The sequence below is a fragment of the Papilio polytes genome, unplaced genomic scaffold (assembly GCF_000836215.1).
Source record: "Papilio polytes unplaced genomic scaffold, Ppol_1.0 DF823700.1, whole genome shotgun sequence".
Taxonomy (NCBI): Eukaryota; Metazoa; Arthropoda; class Insecta; order Lepidoptera; family Papilionidae; genus Papilio; species Papilio polytes.
In genome coordinates, this window is record NW_013525504.1 from 416,643 (window position 1) to 437,579 (window position 20,937).

At 34.4% G+C, this 20,937-nt stretch overlaps 2 protein-coding genes across 3 annotated transcripts in view; one reads left to right on the plus strand and one right to left on the minus strand.

The window, feature by feature from the left end:
• LOC106103840 (sodium/potassium-transporting ATPase subunit alpha) overlaps positions 1-5,285 on the minus strand; it is a 50,174-nt gene extending 44,889 nt beyond the window's left edge. For both annotated transcript variants that reach the window (XM_013283743.1, XM_013283744.1), the window contains exon 1: positions 5,213-5,285. In XM_013283743.1, coding sequence (XP_013139197.1) covers positions 5,213-5,236 — 24 coding nt within the window. In that variant the 5' untranslated portion in view covers positions 5,237-5,285. The remainder of the gene's footprint in view (positions 1-5,212) is intronic.
• Positions 5,286-6,064: 779 nt separating this feature from the next.
• LOC106103852 (alpha-mannosidase 2) lies at positions 6,065-20,804 on the plus strand. The gene is made up of 20 exons (XM_013283763.1): positions 6,065-6,484; positions 6,569-6,841; positions 7,363-7,510; positions 8,042-8,216; positions 8,895-9,196; positions 10,080-10,165; positions 10,653-10,753; positions 10,991-11,168; positions 11,655-11,839; positions 12,666-12,839; positions 13,390-13,654; positions 13,985-14,157; positions 14,445-14,663; positions 14,898-15,075; positions 15,417-15,575; positions 15,945-16,097; positions 16,667-16,786; positions 17,614-17,802; positions 18,483-18,596; positions 19,405-20,804. Exons 1-20 carry the CDS (start codon positions 6,356-6,358, stop codon positions 19,561-19,563), a joined length of 3,480 nt encoding a protein of 1,159 aa, XP_013139217.1. The 5' UTR covers positions 6,065-6,355; the 3' UTR covers positions 19,564-20,804.
• The last annotated feature ends 133 nt before the right edge of the window (positions 20,805-20,937 follow it).

Here is a 20,937-nt window from a genome sequence, read left to right on the forward strand (position 1 = left end):
AGACATTTCCTCGATAAATATTACCTCTATGCTTTGCCAATAATGCCAGCTACACAGCTTTAATTTTAACTGAATAATCAGGATGTGTAGCCGAAAGCGCTTCTTCGTTTCAATGCCGAGAAACTGCATATCTATCCCGATCTCAGAATATAAGTAAACGACCTGTTCCCGTACGTCTTCATCGGTATGAAATTATGAAAATTTTATTTTATTGTTTACATTTGTCAAATTATCAATTGCAAATGTCAAAATGACATGACATGACAAACCTTAGGAATCTTTCTTTCTTGATGTTGGCAGCAACTTATGGTCTCTTTCCCACATTAGGGTTTTTATCCAAAATATTTAGCCCCTAAGTTTAATGGTGTGAAAATATATAGCGTTACGTAAGTCTAGGGCTTTTTATTAAAAAAGGATTATTCAAAAATATGCTGTAATTGCTGACATCTTAGGCAACAAACAGGTGTGTGTTTACGGTTTATTATAATAGTATAGAAGTATATAGAAGTATAGATGTATTCGTTCAAACTCATTTATTTCAAATTACTATTCATATATACTTTTACATCGTGTAAATTCTACACATGCCCTAAATTAAAACTCAAAACCCAGTTATTACCATGGACACGCCAAAACCAATCATTATTTACGTTATTAAAACCAAACGATGTTTTAATTACAAACCGTGTTTGGACAAACACACTGTTAGTAGAAAAATCGATCATAAAAACATTATAGAATTAGGCTACCTACTACGAAATAACTAAAATATAATTTTTTTTTTTACTGCAAATGTATGAATTATGATTTTGTACATAATTTAACGGCCAATGGTGCAACCAGAAGTAATATTTCGATTCAATGATACGGGTACTTAACCCTGAATTCGACGGTTTTTGTAGCAATAAATATTTTTTAGTAAAGTCATATTTTGGATATGAAAACTAGTTCAGTAGATTTTTTTTAAATCAATTGTTCGTCACACTGGACACTATCGAAGGGTTAATTGTCTCTTAAGAGATGTAACATTCTCATTGTCTGAGTCGATTACAGTCGCTGTGCCGCAGTCAACTCGTCTGCGGACAGATGGCGCACGCATCGTATTACGCAACTGAACTTACGTCTCTCATTTTCCAACGTTACATAACAGACCTTGTGTGGCCTGAAGTAAGCTCTATCCTTCAAACTTCAATACCGCCTTCAACTTTGCTCCCTTTGGCCTCGATAAAAATGGAACTGTCTAGAATGTTACTACGTAAAATTGTCAACCGATGAACACCTTAAAAATTTTATGATCCTACAGTATAATTATTTCCAAAAATCTACTTGCTTGCTAAAGTTGTAGAAATAAAAAAATTAAATAATATACGACATATCTACTGTTTTTCAAGAAAAAGATAGTAATTATGATTGTATACGCCGGATGAAATTGGCTCAACACACTTTTAGACCGTTGTTTTTAGTAAAACACTTTGCTCTTAAAACTTAAAAATTTAGTGCCACTAAGTAAACTTTAAACAATGGAAAACTACTTTAATGACAAAAAAGCAGAAATCAACAATTTTTGAAGCAATTGTTTTAAATCATTTTCCTTTATATACGTCTCTACTTTGCAATAATATTAAAGTTGCAAATAAGTCCTCTCCCCAGGTATATAATTAAGGGAGTCAGAATATAAAATGTCAAGATTAAGATATGTAACGAGACAGCCGCCATCTTCACGACGATACGTGATATCGGATTTATTGCATTACATTATAAAATATTCAAACGAACGACGATACGTACTTGAGATTTTATCATATTCCCTTTTGGACATTATGGAAAATTCTTTACACGAATATTCAATCAGTAACAACTCAAGCTATAATCAAATATTTACTCACAAGTGTTTGAAACTAAAAGAAAAAATACTAGAGTAAGTTTAAATTAAAACTATCAGCCTATAAACCAAAAATTTAACACTGATCGAAAGCTGATCATAAATTTAAAATTTACAATCGACGTAACGACTAAGTGCACTCACGATTTTTTTTAATACAACGAAATTGACGAATTTTATGAACGTATCAACGTAACGAGAGCTAAAACGTAATTGTAATAATTCAATATATTTATTAAAATGAAATAACTCTGTCAGAATGTGATATTGTTTAAAATTCACTAGGGTTGAGTGGTTGTGTGGATCGCTGCCAAATGAAGACTACTTATCAAATCTGTCATTTTTTGGATTGTCAAAAATTGTCGCCAATGTAAAAAAAAATGTCTTTGGACACTTATAGCTACTTGTATAAGAAAACGGTACTCTCTTTTTCTAACCTTATATTTCAAAATTACTATAAAAATAGATGATTTTTATACCACACTGAAATTATTATAATAATCAATTCATTTCAATAGTGAAGAGGGACAAACCCACGGGCGTTGCGTCTTTATTAGGACACGCTCTCATTCCAGACATCCTACGGAAGTGCGGGCATTTGCGTCAAGACCTTAGCCTCTGCAGACCGACAGACAGACTGCCCACGAGACCACGACACACATACAGCTGTACTAATAGTACAGTCTTTTAGCCTCCGGTTTATAATTTATTATCGCTAGGGAACTTTACGACTTGAGATTGATACTATTGGTATGAATATAGTAGGGTTTTACGATGCATTTGTAATAAAATCTTAGAAATTGCTTTCAATTCGTATGTCAGATGTATTCAAACGTTTATGTGGTAATGGTTTCTTCAAGTCATTTTTACGTGCAATTGAGGAAAATTCTTTAGCAAATACATCATCTACCTATCGTTTAATATCTTTTGCAAAGTATCCAATTGTTCATATAGTATAGGGAAGGTTCTAGCAAAAGATAGAATAACCAGTTTATATTCGTAAGAATTTAATTTTAGTTTATGATTTTTGACATATCAATGGCGTTACTGCCGTCGAGTAGTTTACCGTGAAATTCCACTGCCATTATACTTGATTAGATTTCATTGCTGTCTCTTTTTAATCAAAAAAAATGAGAATAGAATTTCATAAAAGTATTTGTTCAGTCGAAACTCAGTCACAACACGAAACATTTATATAAATTACTACACTTAATAACATGTATAAATATTTAACATCTGCATTACCCGGATGGTTATACGAGAGAAAATTCATTGTGCGCACTTCTATTGAAAACGCTGATTCAGCAACGCACGTCTGAATGCAGGGATGGGTGAAGTCGCCACTTTACATAACCTAACATTTCATGTATGTGGCATTTAGATACATAGAAATGACCATGCTTTGTCATTATGGTAATTATTACGTGACATACGTTGTTAAATAAATACGATTTGTTACTGTACAAATATTTCTCGTCATTAAAATTCGATAAATTGCTTACGTGGTTTCTCCTAACGATAAAATATTAAACAAGGGCAGTTAATTTCAGTAAAAACTTTCTCATTGACGCTATTCGGTTATAGATTCTAATTTCAAATGTTCTAAAACTTGTTTCTAAATTTAAAAGCCGTGTCGACCCCAAGCGTAGTTTTCCATCGGGCAACCTTGAGCGGGGATCAGCGTCTTGGCGCGCGTGCTGCGTCCTTTGACACAAATGCGGATGCATTCAATTGTCGGGTCCGTTATCGAAGCGCGCTAAACACCGCGCAAGGCTATACCAGCCTACTCCTGCACTATCAAATCTTAGATGTCTAAATCATCACCAGCTGGTATAATAGATTCCTTTTAAAACTAATCCAGGAAAAAAATAATGAAATCAAACTCAATTGAACTGTTACTGAAATTGTTTAGTTTTTAGTGAGTGGAAAATAACCATGAGTTTTTACATAAACTTTATAAAAACATAATGATATCTCAGATCGTTAATTTCCCGTGTGAGAGGGATGTTTTTAATATGTTGATCCCTAACTCACTTCAACACCCATACAAATTATATCATTTTATAAAAGATTAGCTGTTCCCATGCAACTTCATCCGCATATAATTATGAAAATTTTATTTTATTGTTCACATTTGTCAAAGTATCAATATCAAATGTCAAAATGATATGTCATGACAAACCTTAGCAATCTAGCTTTTTTGATGTTGGTAGCAACTTATTGTCTCTTTCCCATATTAGGGTATTTATCCAAAATATTAACTCCCAAGTTTAATGGTGTGAAAATATATAGCCTAAAGTGTGACATAAGTGTAGGGCTTTTTATTAAAAAAAGAATTATTTAAAAATATGCTGTAATTGCTGACATCTTAGGCAACAGAGTAGTGTGTGTTCATGCTTTATTATAATATATATATTTAAGTAAAGATATTATAGAAGTATAGATTATGTTGTAATATAAAGTGTGGAATCCCGAACCCTACTAATGGAAAAAAGTATATTTAATATTTGTACAATTAATTTATTGACAAAAGCTACTATTATGTGTAGGGTTGAGTAAGACTTAATTATAATGCTGGTATTATATTATGCTGAACAAACAAAAAACAAAATTTGTCCATCTTATAAGAAATTTTTGATATCATTAAAACTTGTATCACAATGACAATTACATCTGATAAAAGTGTGTGTGTGTGAGCTTAGGTTTGTCAAGAACTTTTTAAATTTCTTAGGTTTTTATTAGCTTTTTATAAGATGAATAACACTTAGAAAGATTTTTTGCCAATTACATAAAGTACAAACGTAAAGTACACATATTATGGAGTATAATTTGAATAAGTCAAGAGCAGATATATTCCTCACAATACTTTCTTATAAGAGATTTTAGGGTTGAAGTTAAAACGTATAAATATAAAAATCAATACGGAAGTAATTATATTTAGTTACCGGCAGTTATATTTAAGTGTAAACGATAAATATTTTCAGTAAAAGCCATTCAAATTTTGCCGCATCTAATTAAACGTTAAAACGTTATAGACATCTTTTTAAATGAAAAGTTATATTTTTATAATTATACATGAAAGTAATCAATAATACTGTTAATGTTTTACATTTTCACATATTATTTAAGTTTCTAAATACTCGGATATCAAAGAAAAAACAAGAAATTAGAAACTGTCTGAGGGCGTGGCCTTTTATGCTTAATAATTATATATGGAGTACTAATCAAGAACATAAATATTTAGTTCGGCTTATTGCAATAAATTCTTTTTAAGTAATGCATAAAACACCACGGTATTGTCATGCTATCGTTATAATTCTAAATACTCACATCCAGCGATTCCTTAGACGCCATTTTCGCACACAAACAATTTGACGTTCAAATTTGACATTCAAATTCAAAATCAATAACATTAATTATCGGATACACGTACAGTAATCCTAAAATAATAATCTAATATTTATATCGACTTTTAATACTTTTACGTACTTTATAAAATAAAACCTCGTATGATTTATCACAAAATAATGCAATACCTTAGAAATATTTTATTTTGTCACATGAAACTATAGAACAACTTATAAAAATAACGTTTCATGACTAAAACTAAAACTAAATGAGATGATCTAAATAAAAGATCACATTTACACCGCAAGTAGGTTTCTTCGTAATTCTTGAGAAACCTAATTTATTTTCTGACTGACTTTTCAGAAAGTAGGGTAATTCAATACCAGTGATTTTTAATAAGAGGTCTGATGTCTGATTACCTAACGCTGTAGTGTAAATAATCAGATGTGATGTAAGAGCCATAATTGCCTTACACTGTACAATATTATCGTAATAATTAAACAACAACGAATATGGAACACCATCAAGTTGAAGATAAATTCACCTAAATAAATATAGAAATTTTTAACTTTTAAGTTCAAGTTTTTGCTTATAGTGTACTGTATTTGTCTTTATAACAAGAGTCACATTTTGTAAACCTTGTTAAACCTGGACCTGAGTGTAATAAACAGTACAGAGGGGTTTGAATGCAGCCCAGCCAGTGTACCAACTTCCTTCTGGCGCGAACTTACGTGGCTTTGGCAAGCTTTGGCTGACCGATACTGGCTGGCCATAAACTCATTTGTTTTTTTCTTTGGCACCATAGATACGTTTTTAATGTTTGACATACTTGACAGATGTCAGAACACGATATTTTGTGTCGTCGGCACCGATTTGTTATCGTATTTCGATGTGGTGTAATAATATGTTTTAAAATGAAATATTCGCGCTTATCATAAAAAAAAAAACAAATTACGTTTCCATGATTTTGTAAACTGCATCTCTAAGGAAATCGTAAATATTAGTGAGATAAAGAAAAATAAACAACTGGTCTCGGATAACAAGTTTCACAGAAACAAAATACTTCATTAGTTTTAATGAACTTATTTCTTGCTGATTACCGGGTACTTTTGGTTAACGATAAAAATGAGAATAAGAAGGTTGTCTGCAGTTTTTTGGGCGACTTGTATAATCGCCTTCATTTTTATTTTATACGTTGTCACCGACTTAAGTTTTAAGTTGCCAAGTATAAAGCCGGTTGTAGTGGACGTTGATGTAAGTATACGGAAAATTTAAGTACAATAAAGCTCTAAAACTAAAGTTTATAACAACCTAACATTGTTTTATTTTTATTTTCAGAATAAATGGACATCTTTTGAATCTAAATTACTGCACTTGGAAAAAGAGTTGAACGAACATCATGCAGTTGTTGGTGAAATCAAGACTGCCGTAGAGCAGATTGTTGAGAAGTCCCATGAGGTTTATGTACAACCAAAAAGACTAAAAACACCAAAAAGAGAGAATAAAATCAGGCAATTCAAAGTTGTAGGAGATGAGCCACCTAAAATGCGTATAAAGTTAAATGCCTCTACCTGTCCTATAAACCAGGCCACATCTAAGACAGATATTCAAGTAATACATTTTTTTTATTTAAAATTAAAAATCTACACCATTTTTTTTATAATAAATTACATCTGGAGAATTAGTATAATATATACTCTTCTACATCTGTCATTTAATCCATCCATAATATAATGTTACTTTTATTAACACAATTTAAATGTGTGTTGCATATAATTGCTAGTAAATAAATTCTCAGACTTTCACTTTTGACCTTTGAAAAGTTAAAGTTTTTATATGTTTTAGTAGCTTGTTTCATTGTTTTCTCTATTTTACACTATGCCAAAGTGTATTGGTACTTACTAATTCAAATTCTGTAATAGGAAAATCAATTTGAACTTAGACATGTTAATAATTTGTTGTTGGATGCGGAAGGCGGAGGACTACATTCTGTGGAAGGTATTAGGGAAGGATCCAACAGTGGGCAGACAACGGCTGATGATGATGATATTAATCATTTGATCCCAAAATAGCCTCGTCCTCTATAATACAGTCCAATTTTTTGTACTAACTGGCTGTCTACAATTTTTTAGATGCTGTCAATGTATGAAAGGATAATGTTTGATGACAAAGATGGTGGTGTGTGGAAACAAGGTTGGGATATAGAATATAAAGATGAGCAGTGGAATCAGAAAAACAAATTGAAAGTATTTATTGTGCCACATTCACATAATGACCCAGGTATGTTTAACACTAATAACTTAAAAATATTCATTTAAATATCTTTTATCAATCAAAATGTCTTCTATCAGCAAGTAATAAAATCATTTTGTATAAATGTACTTTAAAAAAAGGATGTCTATCTTTACTGTCTTAAATGTGACATAGCTTTTGATTCTTTCACATGGTAATTAAAAAAAAGAAAAAAACATACAGATGAATTGAGTACTGCCTTCTTTTGGGAATTCAGTCAATAAAAAAGTAGTAGTACATGTTCTTCTAAACTATGTTTTATTATGCCATTTGGAAGATATGTAGTAAACATCATTGCACTTTTCTTTTTATAAATTTTGGCATGTAGAAGATAGTCTGAAAGGACACAGGATACTTATTTTTTATTAATTCCACATGGACAGAGTCTCGGGCGAAAGCTAACAATTTAATCCATGATGTGCTTTTTACATTCTTTTCTAACATATGAGTTCACAATATAAATTCATTAGTCATTACTGTTGTTTTATAATATTTCATTTCCATATTTTTGTTTCATAGGTTGGATCAAAACGTTTGAAAACTATTATAAAACACAAACAAAGGCAATATTTACAAATATGGTGGAAAAGTTGGTAGAAGGTGTCGGAAGAAAGTTCATCTGGGCTGAGATCAGCTATCTCTCATTGTGGTGGAATTCTGACGCTACTGATAAAGAAAAATCTATATTCCAAAGGTATATGTTCTTTCTCTTTTTATAATTATAGATTAGTAGCTTTCGCCCGGGACTTTGTCTGTGTGGATGTAAAAAAAACAAATGAGTAGACTATCCTCTATGTCTATGCAAAATTTTATTTACATACATTCAGCTCTAGGCTACAAACTCTAACAAACATCCATCCATCCGCATATATAATATTGGTAGGATTAGTAAGAATAATTTAAATACAATTTTTATGTCTGGTTAAAAAAAGTGTGACTGAAGCATATTTTTTTATAATGTAAGGTGGCAAACCGCTCCCATAAACATCTGCAATTGCAGATGCTTTGCCTACCCTTAATCGACGGAGAATGAGGAGACGCACATAAAGAGGACACTTCCCATTTGTATGCTTCTCCTCCACCGTCAAATCCACTTTACCTTCCTATCCTTTCCTCATAAGAAATGGATGGAAAGGGAAAGGGACAAAAATTAGGCCTCTGACACTACACTCATCATATGAAACACGAAATTGCTTCCACTTCACGCCTGTCTTCTGTGTGGTCGTGGTATTACACCGGGCGAGCCGGCCCATTCGTGGTAAGATGTTAAAGCGGGCTCTACCACTATTAGTTATTTGCTTTTATACCCCTCACTTGTACTTTTGTGGCAATGGTATTTAAGAGATTAAAACAATACTTTTCTTTCATCCAGCTTACTGAAATCAGGCCAATTAGAAATAGTAACGGGAGGTTGGGTTATGAACGATGAGGCAAACTCACATTGGATCTCGATCATACAGCAACTTGTGGCCGGCCATCAATGGCTTATGGACCAATTTGAGTATATACCGAAGAATGCCTGGTCAATAGATCCATTTGGTTACTCCAGTGCTCAACCATATCTATTAAAGTTGGCAGGCTTTGAGAATTCTGTCATACAAAGAGTTCATTATAGAGTTAAGAAGGAATTAGCATTGAATAGACAGTTGGAATTCAAATGGAGACAGTTATGGGGTAAGCTATTTTTATATTTTAACATACAACGGGTTATCTAGATACGCCGAAATAGCAAAGCAACTGTTGCCCATAAATATATATATATATATATATATATATCTTATATATATCTTCACTATATATATATATAGTGAAGATCGTTTGCCTAGCTTTAATTGCCAAATAGGGGATATAGCAAGGGGATATACCACTTTCAGTGTCTCCTCTTCCTTCCTATACACTTCCCATACCGCATCATTTTCTTATAAGTAAAAAGTTGGAAGGGAAAGTGGACTTATCAGACTGTACTCAGAATAGCTTGCACTTCATGTCTGTTGTCTGTGTGGTCTTGGTATAGTATAAGCTTGTGCATTGTGCAACAAATACTATTGCGGGCTCTACCACTGTTAAAGTAACACATTCCTCTTTATGTGCGTCTCCTCTACCGTCAATGAAGGGTAGGCAACGCATCTGCAATTGTGGATGTCTATGGGCAGCGGTCGCTTTCCATTTCGGTGGATTCAGGCTGCTTGCTCGTTTGCCACCTTATGTTATAAAAAAAAAACATTATATGCTACTAGAGTTTTTATTTATGGGAGTGAAATAATTGAGGCTGCCGTTGGTACTTAATATGTTAAATGATTTAATTTTATTGAAAATATTGATTTGATTAGTTCATATTTTGTAGTTTATAGTTTTTCACCAGATTATTATTTTAAATAAGATGTTAAGTTGACATATTTTTTATTTAATATGTCAATAATAACTTTGATCATGAAGGAAGTGATAACTGAGATGACGGATGATAGAGTGCTTTGGAGGACGAAAACCTGGTGCGCCGACCCTACGGGAGTAGGATAAGGCAGGGGAGATGATGATGTCAATAATAACTTTGTTTCAGATGGTAATGGTAAAACTGATATGTTTACACACTTGATGCCTTTCTATTCTTACGATATACCTCATTCTTGTGGACCTGATCCTAAGGTACACTTATAATAATAATAATTCTATTTTTTACATAAAATGTTTTATATTCATTTGTATATTTATATAAATTGTCTAAAATATATTATGTAGTAAATAAGCGACTAATGATATATGGAATAATAATAATAGTAACTCATCATACTAAGATTATAAATGCAAAAGTCAGGATGAATGTTTGTTAGAGTTTGTAGCCCAAACTGCTGAACTGATTTGAATGAAATTTGGCATAGACATAGGGTATAGTCTGGAAGAACACATAGGCTACTAACTTTTGTTTTTTTTTGACGGAGTTGCAGGCGAAAGCTAAACAAATAAATAGACAAAATTAATTTCTTAACTTACTTAATGCAAACTTTTTGCAGAAGTAAGATAGTCAATGTAGTTCCTATCAAACACCTACTCGTAACTTTTTGCCAGGAAGTAGGATAGTAAATAACAATGTAAAAGATAACGTGCTACTTGTAACTCATAAAATATATTTCAGGTATGTTGTCAGTTTGATTTCAAAAGATTGCCAGGCAATGGAGTGACATGTCCTTGGGGTATAGCCCCTAGGAAAATTATCCAGAAAAATGTTGCTGAAAGGTAATGTAATATAATCATGTAACCATATATTGACCTGAGGGCCTATCCCACCACATTGTAAATTGTCTCATAACAATCATTTAAATGTGATGGAAATATCGGATTTTCTTTCCTTATCTGACAGTCGTCATTTTTAAGCTATCTGACCCTATTTCAGCCAGTAGTGGGACAGGCCCTAAGAGCCTAATAATAAAGTAATATATCGTGATAGAATGTTGCTGTTTGCATTATTTTCAGGGCCTTTTTAATATTGGACCAATGGCGTAAGAAGGCCCAGTTGTACCGCAGCAACGTGTTAATGTTCCCATTGGGAGACGACTTCCGCTACGACCGCGCAAACGAATGGGACAATCAGTATCAAAACTACGAGGCTATTATTGACTATATTAATAACAAGGATTCTTGGAATGCTGAGGTATAAGTTACAATATTTGAAAACATAACATTTTATACTACAATAGCTTTTACTTCTGGTATAGTCTACGTGGAATTTTAAAAAATAGTGTAAAAATATGAAATACATGCTACTCACCGATAAAGTAGCTTTTTTAATTGTGAAAGAATTTTTGGAATCGGCCCAGTAATTTTTGAGTTGATCCAATGTACACTAAAATCTGAAAATGCAAATCTTTTCTCTTTATAATATTAGTATAGAAGTGTGTATAGACTACAACAACATAAAGTTGATAAATGGTCGCTAATGCAGTCTCAGTGTTAAAATAAATAATTAGATAGTATTTAAAAAAAGGCAAGCTTTTAGTCATATTATGTCAATTTGATAGTTTACAAATATGAAATATCTTCATAAATATATTTTTATTAAAATCTAATATCAGTCCTTTATGTTTCGGCCATTTTATTCTTATCAATATCACCCCAAACAATCCAATACCACATTCAGGTGCAATTTGGTACACTTGAAGATTACTTCAAGGCGGTGCACGAGGAAGTGAAGATGTCGGACTTCCCCGTGCTGTCCGGGGACTTCTTCACATACGCGGACAGGAACCAGCACTACTGGAGCGGCTACTACACCTCCCGCCCCTTCTACAAGAACATGGATAGAGTGCTCATGGCATATGTCAGGTATACTGAATGTTTACATGTTCCATTCTTATAAACTATATCTAAATGCTCTTATCAAAGTATAATTATTTTGTTATTCCTTAAAAAATAGCTAGCGTTTTGGTTCGGCTTATTCAATCTAAAAAAAAAGAAATCTACTGCAAACTACCAATAAACCTCAATGTCACAAAGAGACCATAAGTTACAAGTAGCCAACATCAAGGAACCAAGGTTATTATGGTAACGGTAACTATGACATTTGTAATAGAGAATTTGACAAATGTAAATAATAAAATAAAGTTTTTATAATTTTATGTGGATGAAGCCGCACGAGAACAGCTAGTTTATATTCATATAGATCCATTCAACAGTTTAAGACACAAACTCTACATCCATCCATCCATGTAAACTTGCACATCTTACTAAAATTATAAATGCCAAAGTTTAGATGGATGGATGGATGGATGTTTGTTAGAGTTTGTAGCCTAAACGGCTGAACGGATCTCGATGAAATTTGGCATAGATGTAGAGCAGAGTATGGAAGAACATATAGGCTACTTCTATCCCGGGAATAGTTACGGTTCCCGTGGGATTCATTAATTTAGTTTTTTAATGTTTACTCGATCATTCTGCAACGGTTCAACATATCTTATTGAAATTTGGCACAGCTATAAAACAAATTCTGGAGTACACATGGAATAAGGTTCATCCCCTAGAAATGTCCGGTTCCCCAGGGATACGTAGCTTTTTGTTATTTATATAGTTCGTATGTTTTCTAATACCACGCGAACGACGTTGCGGGCAACAGCTCGTTTACAATATTAGTAAGATAGAGGTGTGTTACCAGGGCGGCAGAGATAATAACAGGTCAGGCGTGCTCGAGCCAGGCGGTGAGCTACATAGTGTCGCTGCAGCTGCGCGACCGCGTGGAGCAGGCGCGCCGCGCGCTCGCGCTCTTCCAGCACCACGACGGCGTCACCGGCACCTCCCGCGACGAGGTGCGCGAGGACTACGCTAAAAAGTTAGTACTCGCTGCCACACATTACACCTGTACACCCACACTGCACACTATCAAATCATTCAGTCATTCATTCTTTTTGTTTGGGGGTATACGGGCCACCTGCCTCATACTGCACACTATCGGAAGTCATTCAGTCATTCCTTTTTCTTATTTGGGAGTATAGGGGGCATCTGCCCCTTCTAGACAATCGAAAAACGTACATATAAAAATTGCATAAAATAAATCCAAAAATAGCTGCCCCTTTACTTAGACCTAGCCTAGATAATCAGTTAGTAAAGCCTATGGTTCCATTCCTATCTATATTAGGATGATAACCTCAAGCTAAGTGCTCGCACTCTCGTAAAATTAGTAAATTCCAAACAATTCACAAATAATTATGTAACATTACCTAGTCTTGTTATTCTTCTCTTCACTTAATATCACAATTTAATGTAAAACAACAAAAAAAAAAGAAACATTGCAATGTTTTTATTGGTTCTCTGCTTAATTTCGTTGCATAAAGGAATATAGGTTTCATAACCAAAAACTTAATACTAACCTAATATTCCAGAATGCTACAAGCTATAAAATACAGTCAGTCTGCAATCCAACAAGCGGCTTATTACTTGCTCAAACAACCAGCGATATTGGAGCAGACGCAAGAAGACGTGTACTTCGATGTGGACGACATTTGGCGGAAACACGACGAAATACCGTCTCGCATCACCATAGCTTTAGATGCTATGTCTCCATCACGAAGAGTGGTCTTTTACAATGCACTGGCGTTTAGAAGACAGGAGATTGTCACTCTGCTCGTCTCTACTCCGCATGTTGAGGTGAGTGAATGACCACGAGATTGGTGAATGATGCGAGCTAGAATGAATGAAACAGTTTAATTGGATAGTCCGATAGACGTAATAAAGATCATGGTGCAAAGAAAGACGGGTGTGATGTTACTTACGTCATTCTATTTATACGAATATCATGAAAAGGAAAGATTTGTATATTTGTATGTATTGAAATAACTCAAAAACTCTTCTGGGCCGATTTCAATTATATTATATATAGTTTTTATTATTTCCCAACTTAACGAGGACGAAGTCGCGAGCAAAAACTAGTTAACTATAAATACATATTTTTCCCTTAACATTTTTAAATTTGATCAGGTATTTGACCCCGAAGGCAACCCTATAATGGCTCAAATATCTCCGGTGGTGTCGGGCGAGCGCCGCCTCGGGTTCGCCGCCAACAAGTTCCAGCTCTCCTTCCCTGTTACTGTCGACCCCCTCGCACTCACAGTCTACTCCGTCTCACTCAGAGACAGCATGAGTATCAACAAGTTAGTATATTATTTTTTAAATTAATTTCAAACTGAAACTACGAACTACGACGAAAGAAACTGAAATATAACTTAGATTTAATTAAAATAAGTTGACAAACTTAGATTACACTTAGGTTAAAGTTGTAAATTAATAAATTTGTTTATAAGAAACTCGATTCTAACTTGAAGGGGCATATTATTTTATTATAATAGAAACTGGTATACAAGCAAACCTATAGATACCTATGGATGCATTATCTATAGTTATGGAGACAGTTAAAAATGTAAATTTATTTCCCAACTAGGTATACATCATTCTCCAAAGTGCGTATCTACAATGCCGACTACTGGAACGTGGACCTGCCCAAGATGTTCGCAGTGGAGCAGCCGACGGAGAGGCTGGCGGAGGATGTCACCTTCCGAGCTGGTGACAGCACTCGAGTGGTCACCAATATGAACGGTCTCATCAAAGCCATCGTCCCGCCAGCCGGCACCACTGTGCCGGTGCATATGGACTTCGCTCAGTAAGTACAGCACTCAGAAACGTTAAGGATGTTCCTAAGTGTATTGTGTGTATACTTTAAACGACTTACCCTTAAATGCATGATTTTTTTTTATTTTGAATACCATAAATTGAAATGGGTAGTAAATCTAATATAGATCAAGGGCAAATTAAAGATTGTTTTTGTTTAAAATAATACTTTCTCATTAATTGTTTTTAAGTTTATTATTTTTTAAAACGATTGTCGTTTTTCTAGTTACGACAGTCAGCGGACATTGGACAACAACAGCGGGGCGTATCTATTCATCCCGTCTGGCCCCGCGGAGCCCTTCGCGCCGGAGCCCTACCCCGAGATTGTAGTCACGGAGGGACCCTTCAAGGCCACCCTCTACACCGCCCTCGTCAGCCCCAAGGCTGCGGAAGTCATGTTAGCGGTCAGTGAATGGAATGAATGAAAAATACTTCTACAGAATAGAATAACTGAATGACTATTGGAGGTTACTTCTCAGTATAAATATAGATAATTTTTCTCTTCATTACTGCCGTTTGCAGAATCATTAAGTTGTTCCTCAATGACTAAGTTAGCATTAAGAGTTAATGCGTCAGTTGTAAAATAAAAGTTTGTTACCGCTAATCTTATTCATTAACAATCCAACTTGTAAAAATCCCTTTACATTTGTTAGACCATGTAATAATGTAGGTTATAGGCTATATATCATCACGCTATGACAATTAGAGGGTGACTAAACAGCTATATTTAGTATACATGTTTCAGATATCGGTGTACAACAACCCGTCGCTGCCTCAAGGCGAGGTGGAGATATGCAATACGTTCCTGATCGACCCGCAGGCGGATGACTACGAGCTCGCTATGAGGTTCTCTACTGGCATCAAGAATGGCGACGTCTTCTATACTGATCTTAACGGAATGCAGGTATTTGTAACAATTATTTTACTCAAAACAATATGTTAAATTGTATTTATGTCTCTGTTTGCTTCTAATGATGAAAATGTTGCGTTAGCCTGTAAGTGTATCCATGATGATGTGTTTTTTTTTGTTATTTTTTTTATATAACTTTATTTGTTTCATGCTATACATTGACTTCCTATATAAAATAAATAAGTAAATCTTAAGTTGTGACCTTCATAGTGAACAGAGTTTCTTACTGAAACGACATTTAAAAATATAACAGTATTTTAAATAAGCCCGCGCTTAAACTTAAAATTCCATTAAATTTGAAGTTCTGATGTTTACGAAGCGAAGCTATATTATTTTTGTTAATATAATTTGTTTGTTCCAAAGATGATTAAACGTCGTTACTTTGAGAAGTTACCGCTACAAGCCAACTTCTACCCGCTGCCGGCCGCCGCCTACATAGAGGATGACCACACCAGGCTCACTCTGCTCACCTCCACCGCGCTCGGCTTCGCTGCGTTGCAGCCGGGACAGATCGAGGTCATTCATCACTCATCATTCACTCATACACTCATTACTTGTTTATACAAGCGTCATTCACCATTCATTACACTCTTCATTTATCGTTATTCTACATTTGAAGAAGCTAGCCAATGAGCAAGAGTAGTGTATAAGATTCGCAAAAGGAGGCCCGTGGTCTCTGTCTACCCTTTTGGGACGGTCGTGGGGTCATGTTGATTTTTTTTGTCCAATATAAGACAAATTCATACCTCAGAATTTTTTGTTCATTTCTTACTACAATCCTGTTTCTATTTGACTTTAAATGCACATTGAGTTATGTAATTTACCAATTGAATTTAGCGTCGATACAAATATCAAAATATCAAACAAATATAGATGTTTGTTCTGTTTGTAATAAAATGTTATAAGAGACTTGCTTTCGTCCGAGTAGATTTAAAAAAACAAAAGTTAGTAGCTTATGTGTTCTTCCAGTCTATCCTCCCCATCTATACCAAATTTCATCGGAATTCGTTCAGCTGTTTAGGCTACAAATTAACAAACATCCATCCATCTAAACTTTCGTATTTATAATATTAGTATGATTGCAGGTGATGCAAGACCGACGTCTGACGAGAGACGACAACCGCGGCATGAACCAGGGCGTGCTCGACAACGTGCGCACGCGACACACCTTCAGGCTGATCGTGGAGCATGCCGTGCCTTGCCAGGTATATACCACACCCTTCTCTCTCTATCTCTCTCTCTCTCTCTCTCTCTATCTCTCTCTCTCTCTCTCTCTCTCTCTCTCTCTCTCTCTCTCGCTATCGCAACAACATACGCAGTAGCTCAAAGTATCTTCCTGTTAAGCCAAAGCAAAGCCCTTCGTTGTCGTATACATTTGAATTTTGATATTTGCCATTAAAAGTTTTTACACATGTCACCAATAAAATAAAATGAAGTTTTTGAAGCCGGAAACAGCAATTATTATATTAAACATATTTGTAGGCTTACTCTATGCCCATGGCGAACACCGAGCACTGGTAGGGCGGCCATTTTGTTAATCGAGTCAGTTCCATTTGAGTCGCGATGGAATGCGCGCGCGACCATGTGTTCGGTGGACGTCAATTCAATATCTTAATCGAAACATATCGTTATGATCTATAATTATTTAGTGGAAATATGAATTGTGATATTGAGGATTACGACTACACTAATTATCAAGACAACTATTTTGTTGAAATACCTAAGTACCACGCCTACAAGAAAATGTCATAAATCACCCAATATTACCTGATGTTAGTCGAAAGACTTCATATTTATTGGATTGAAATGTCTTATCCTATGGTTTCACTTTTTCATGCTAGGATTCTATTTAGAGTGCGCGCACTATACTATCGCACAACTGTTTAGTTTCGCTTTGATTGCTATGAGCTTATATGGAGGTGCGCAAATTATTCGATTTATAGTTGTGTAACTAAACAGTTGAATTGGCTAAAAACAATCGATAATCGATTGTCAATTTTCAAAAGTTGATGACAATTGTTTCTCCTGTCAGCGTACATCAGGCGCAGTGAGCGGGCAGCTGTCGCTGGGCGCGCACGTGTCGCAGCAGCTGCTGCAGCAGCCGCTGCTGCGCCTGCACCACGCCGCGGACGAGAACACGCCGCGTCCCGCCTACTCGCGCTCCGTTGTCAACGCCGCAGACATAGTGCTCGCCGCATTCAACGCTCACGTCACCGCCAAGGTAAACTATACTAATATACTTTACTAAATCATAGTAATATTATAAATGCGAAAGTTTACATGGATGGATGTTTGTTAGAGTTTGTAGCCTAAACGGCTGAACGGATCTCGATGAAATTTGATATAGATATGGAGGATACTCTCAAAAAACACATAGGCTACTGACTTTAGTTTTTTTTAATCCCACGCCGACGAAGTCGCGGCCGAAAACTAGTAGTGTATAATTGGTGATTCTGCGTGCACTAAGTCACTCATTTTATTTTTACAAAATTTAAAAATGGACACTTTGATTTTTGATCCAGTTATCTAAGTTAAACTTTCCATATTTTTATTCCTTCTTCAAATTATTTGCTTATTGTGTTATGTACAGATATATTTGAGTATAATTGAAAACAATTGGTAGACTTATAACAAATCTGCCTAAAAATATCTGTAATGGTTATGATGTGATTGTAATTAAACCTAGTTTAAATTGATACAAACATGTGTATTTAAACTGAACCTTTTTCATATTAAATACACACAATATATTAAAATAAATAAATAAAATAAAATAACATTTAATCTTATCACCACTACAACACAGTTTGGAATAAGAGAAAAAAACATAACAAAGTAATTAAAAAGGAAAAAACAATAATAATACAGGTGTTAATGTAATTTGTAATCCAATGTGTACAGGACAAGGAGGGGCGCGCGCTGCACGGCATGGGCGTCACCCTGCAGCGAGTGCACCTCGACCTCTGCTACGGCAGCAGCGCCCTCGCCGCCGCCTACCCTGTCGGAGACGGACAGGTGACGACTGCTTTGTACCTTAAACTTGTCAAATCTTACTTTCATACTAATATTAGATTTGGAATGGAATATAATGCGAAAATTTAGATAGATGGCTGTTAGAGTTTGTAGCCTTAACGGTTGAACGGATTTCATTGAAATTTGTCATAGATGGAGAGAATAGCCTGGAATAACACATAGGCTACTTAAGTTTTTTTTAATTCCATTCGGACGGAGTCGCGGGCGAAAGCTAGTTTAAGTCATAAATACGATTTCACTCCCGAAGTACGTGAAAAAATCGTATTAATTTTATAAACTAACTTTCGCCCACAACTCCGTCCACGTGGAATTGAAAAAAACAAAAGTGAGTATGCCTATGTGTTAATCCAGATTATGCTCTACGTCTATGCGAAATTTCATTGAGATCCGTTTAGCAGTTTAGGTTACAACAAGTAACCTAAACTTCTCAACTAATCGCTATGAAATTTAAAATACATGTCGAGAAAAGTCTGGATGAGCACATAAGCTACTTATTTTTGCTTTTATTAATTTGACGCGATAATAAAAAAACTAAATCTAGACATTAATAGAACTTTTTCATTTATCTGGGTGATTTCTCAGCTGTAACAGAAATACAAATTTTTAATCAGTGTAAACCCACCGTTTTTTTACAGGTAAAAAAAACCGGCAAACGACCATTTCTATGGATTTATTTGTTTGTAAACAAATCTAGTAATTAAAAGAACTTTTTCATTTATCACCTGACTGCTACAGCTGTAACATATGAATGCAAATGTTAAGTCAATGTAAACCCACCTTATATTTCCAGCTCCGTCTCTCAGACATGTTGGAGGTGTCTGCGGAGCGCGTGTTGGAGAGCTCGCTGACGTGGGTGCGCGCGCGCGGCGCCCTGCCCGCCGCAGCGCTCACACTCTGCCCCATGGAGATACGCTCCGTCTTCATCAATCAGACTCTCCAACGAGCCTGAGGGTGCTGACTCAACACAACTCATAATTTATCCAAAAATATTTTTAAACGGCCGAATACTGAAACGACATTGAAATAACAACATCATTTGATGCACGATTAAATTCCAAATCTATTATAAATTAGTGTCAGATTCGGCCGCTAGGGTCTCATTGCTTTTGCAATCTTTTTTATGTAAATTAAATGTCAACTACATTTATTAAAATAGTTTATTACACCCATTCAACCTTTTCAACCAACTTACATTTTTTACAATAAAATACTCAATAATTTTCAAATCATTATAATAATATCTACAGTAAAGTAAAGATGCTAGAAAATAATAATTTTGTGATTAATATTTGCAGTAACTCGATTGCATATAATTTGATATAATACTAGTTAAGACTGTATTTTGGATGTAGTTATGATTTTAAACAAAATAAAAATATTGTTTACGTAAATATCTATTTAAAAATATATACAATCGCAAAATGTAAGAGTTCATTCGCTTAAAAGAACCATCATGAAGATAAAAAAAATATTTGTTAAAAATAGTAATTTCGATCTCTTTTGGTGTTTTTTAAACTATAACTGGTGAGATTCAGTTTTTAATTTGGTGGGGGCACAGCCGCGCCCTGTATATTTCATTAATTTAATTTTTCATTTTTTTTTTGTTTTGGTGTGATTTTACTGTAACTATTTTATTTTATGTTTTTTATATATGAAACAATATTTAAGTGAAACAGCACAAAATACTTAAATATAGTTCACAATAGAATAACAATGCAAAATACTGTATTGCTTAAGATTTTCATATTGTGCAAAGTTAAACTTTTAAGTAAGAAATAGATAGCCCATATTTTTAGTTTTGTTTAGTGTAACACTTTGTTCATTTTTTTGCTATAGTCAAGTCAAAATGCATTTTGTCTATTTTAATATTATATATGGGATAGTCTTTTGCGAGAACATATTCCTAACATCAAAAACGAAATTTCTATGAGATTTGTTGGTGTACTTTACGCCCGGTAGGGACACTTCACAAATCAATACAAATTTTGATTTCATTAGAGTTGTCCCTTCTAATGACTTTGTAACTCTTTGGTCCTAGCATCTTCAGTTTATTAGAATATAGTCATTTATGTAAATATTGTAAAGATTTTAATACGATTATGTATATTATGACTTGTGACTGGCCACATTTATAACGCATATTGATCTCAGTGTTGCCGTATAACGATCAGCCATTTTAGAAAAAAAAAATAATTAAAAAATGTTTACTACCACTTACATAGTTTAATGGCCTCTTAAGTAGTCTCTTAGTTTAGATTTTTCTCTAAGGATCTCTCAATTGACCATTTAATGACTGAGTTGGTGACATCAAGTGTCAAATTTC

Bases quoted from the DNA above. Each gene is read 5' to 3' on its own strand.
- LOC106103852 (XM_013283763.1), top strand. From the start codon at position 6,356: ATGAGAATAAGAAGGTTGTCTGCAGTTTTTTGGGCGACTTGTATAATC. The intron at 7,511-8,041 runs GTATGTTTAACA...TTTGTTTCATAG, and splicing joins ACATTCACATAATGACCCAG to GTTGGATCAAAACGTTTGAA. The intron at 15,076-15,416 runs GTCAGTGAATGG...TACATGTTTCAG, and splicing joins CTGCGGAAGTCATGTTAGCG to ATATCGGTGTACAACAACCC.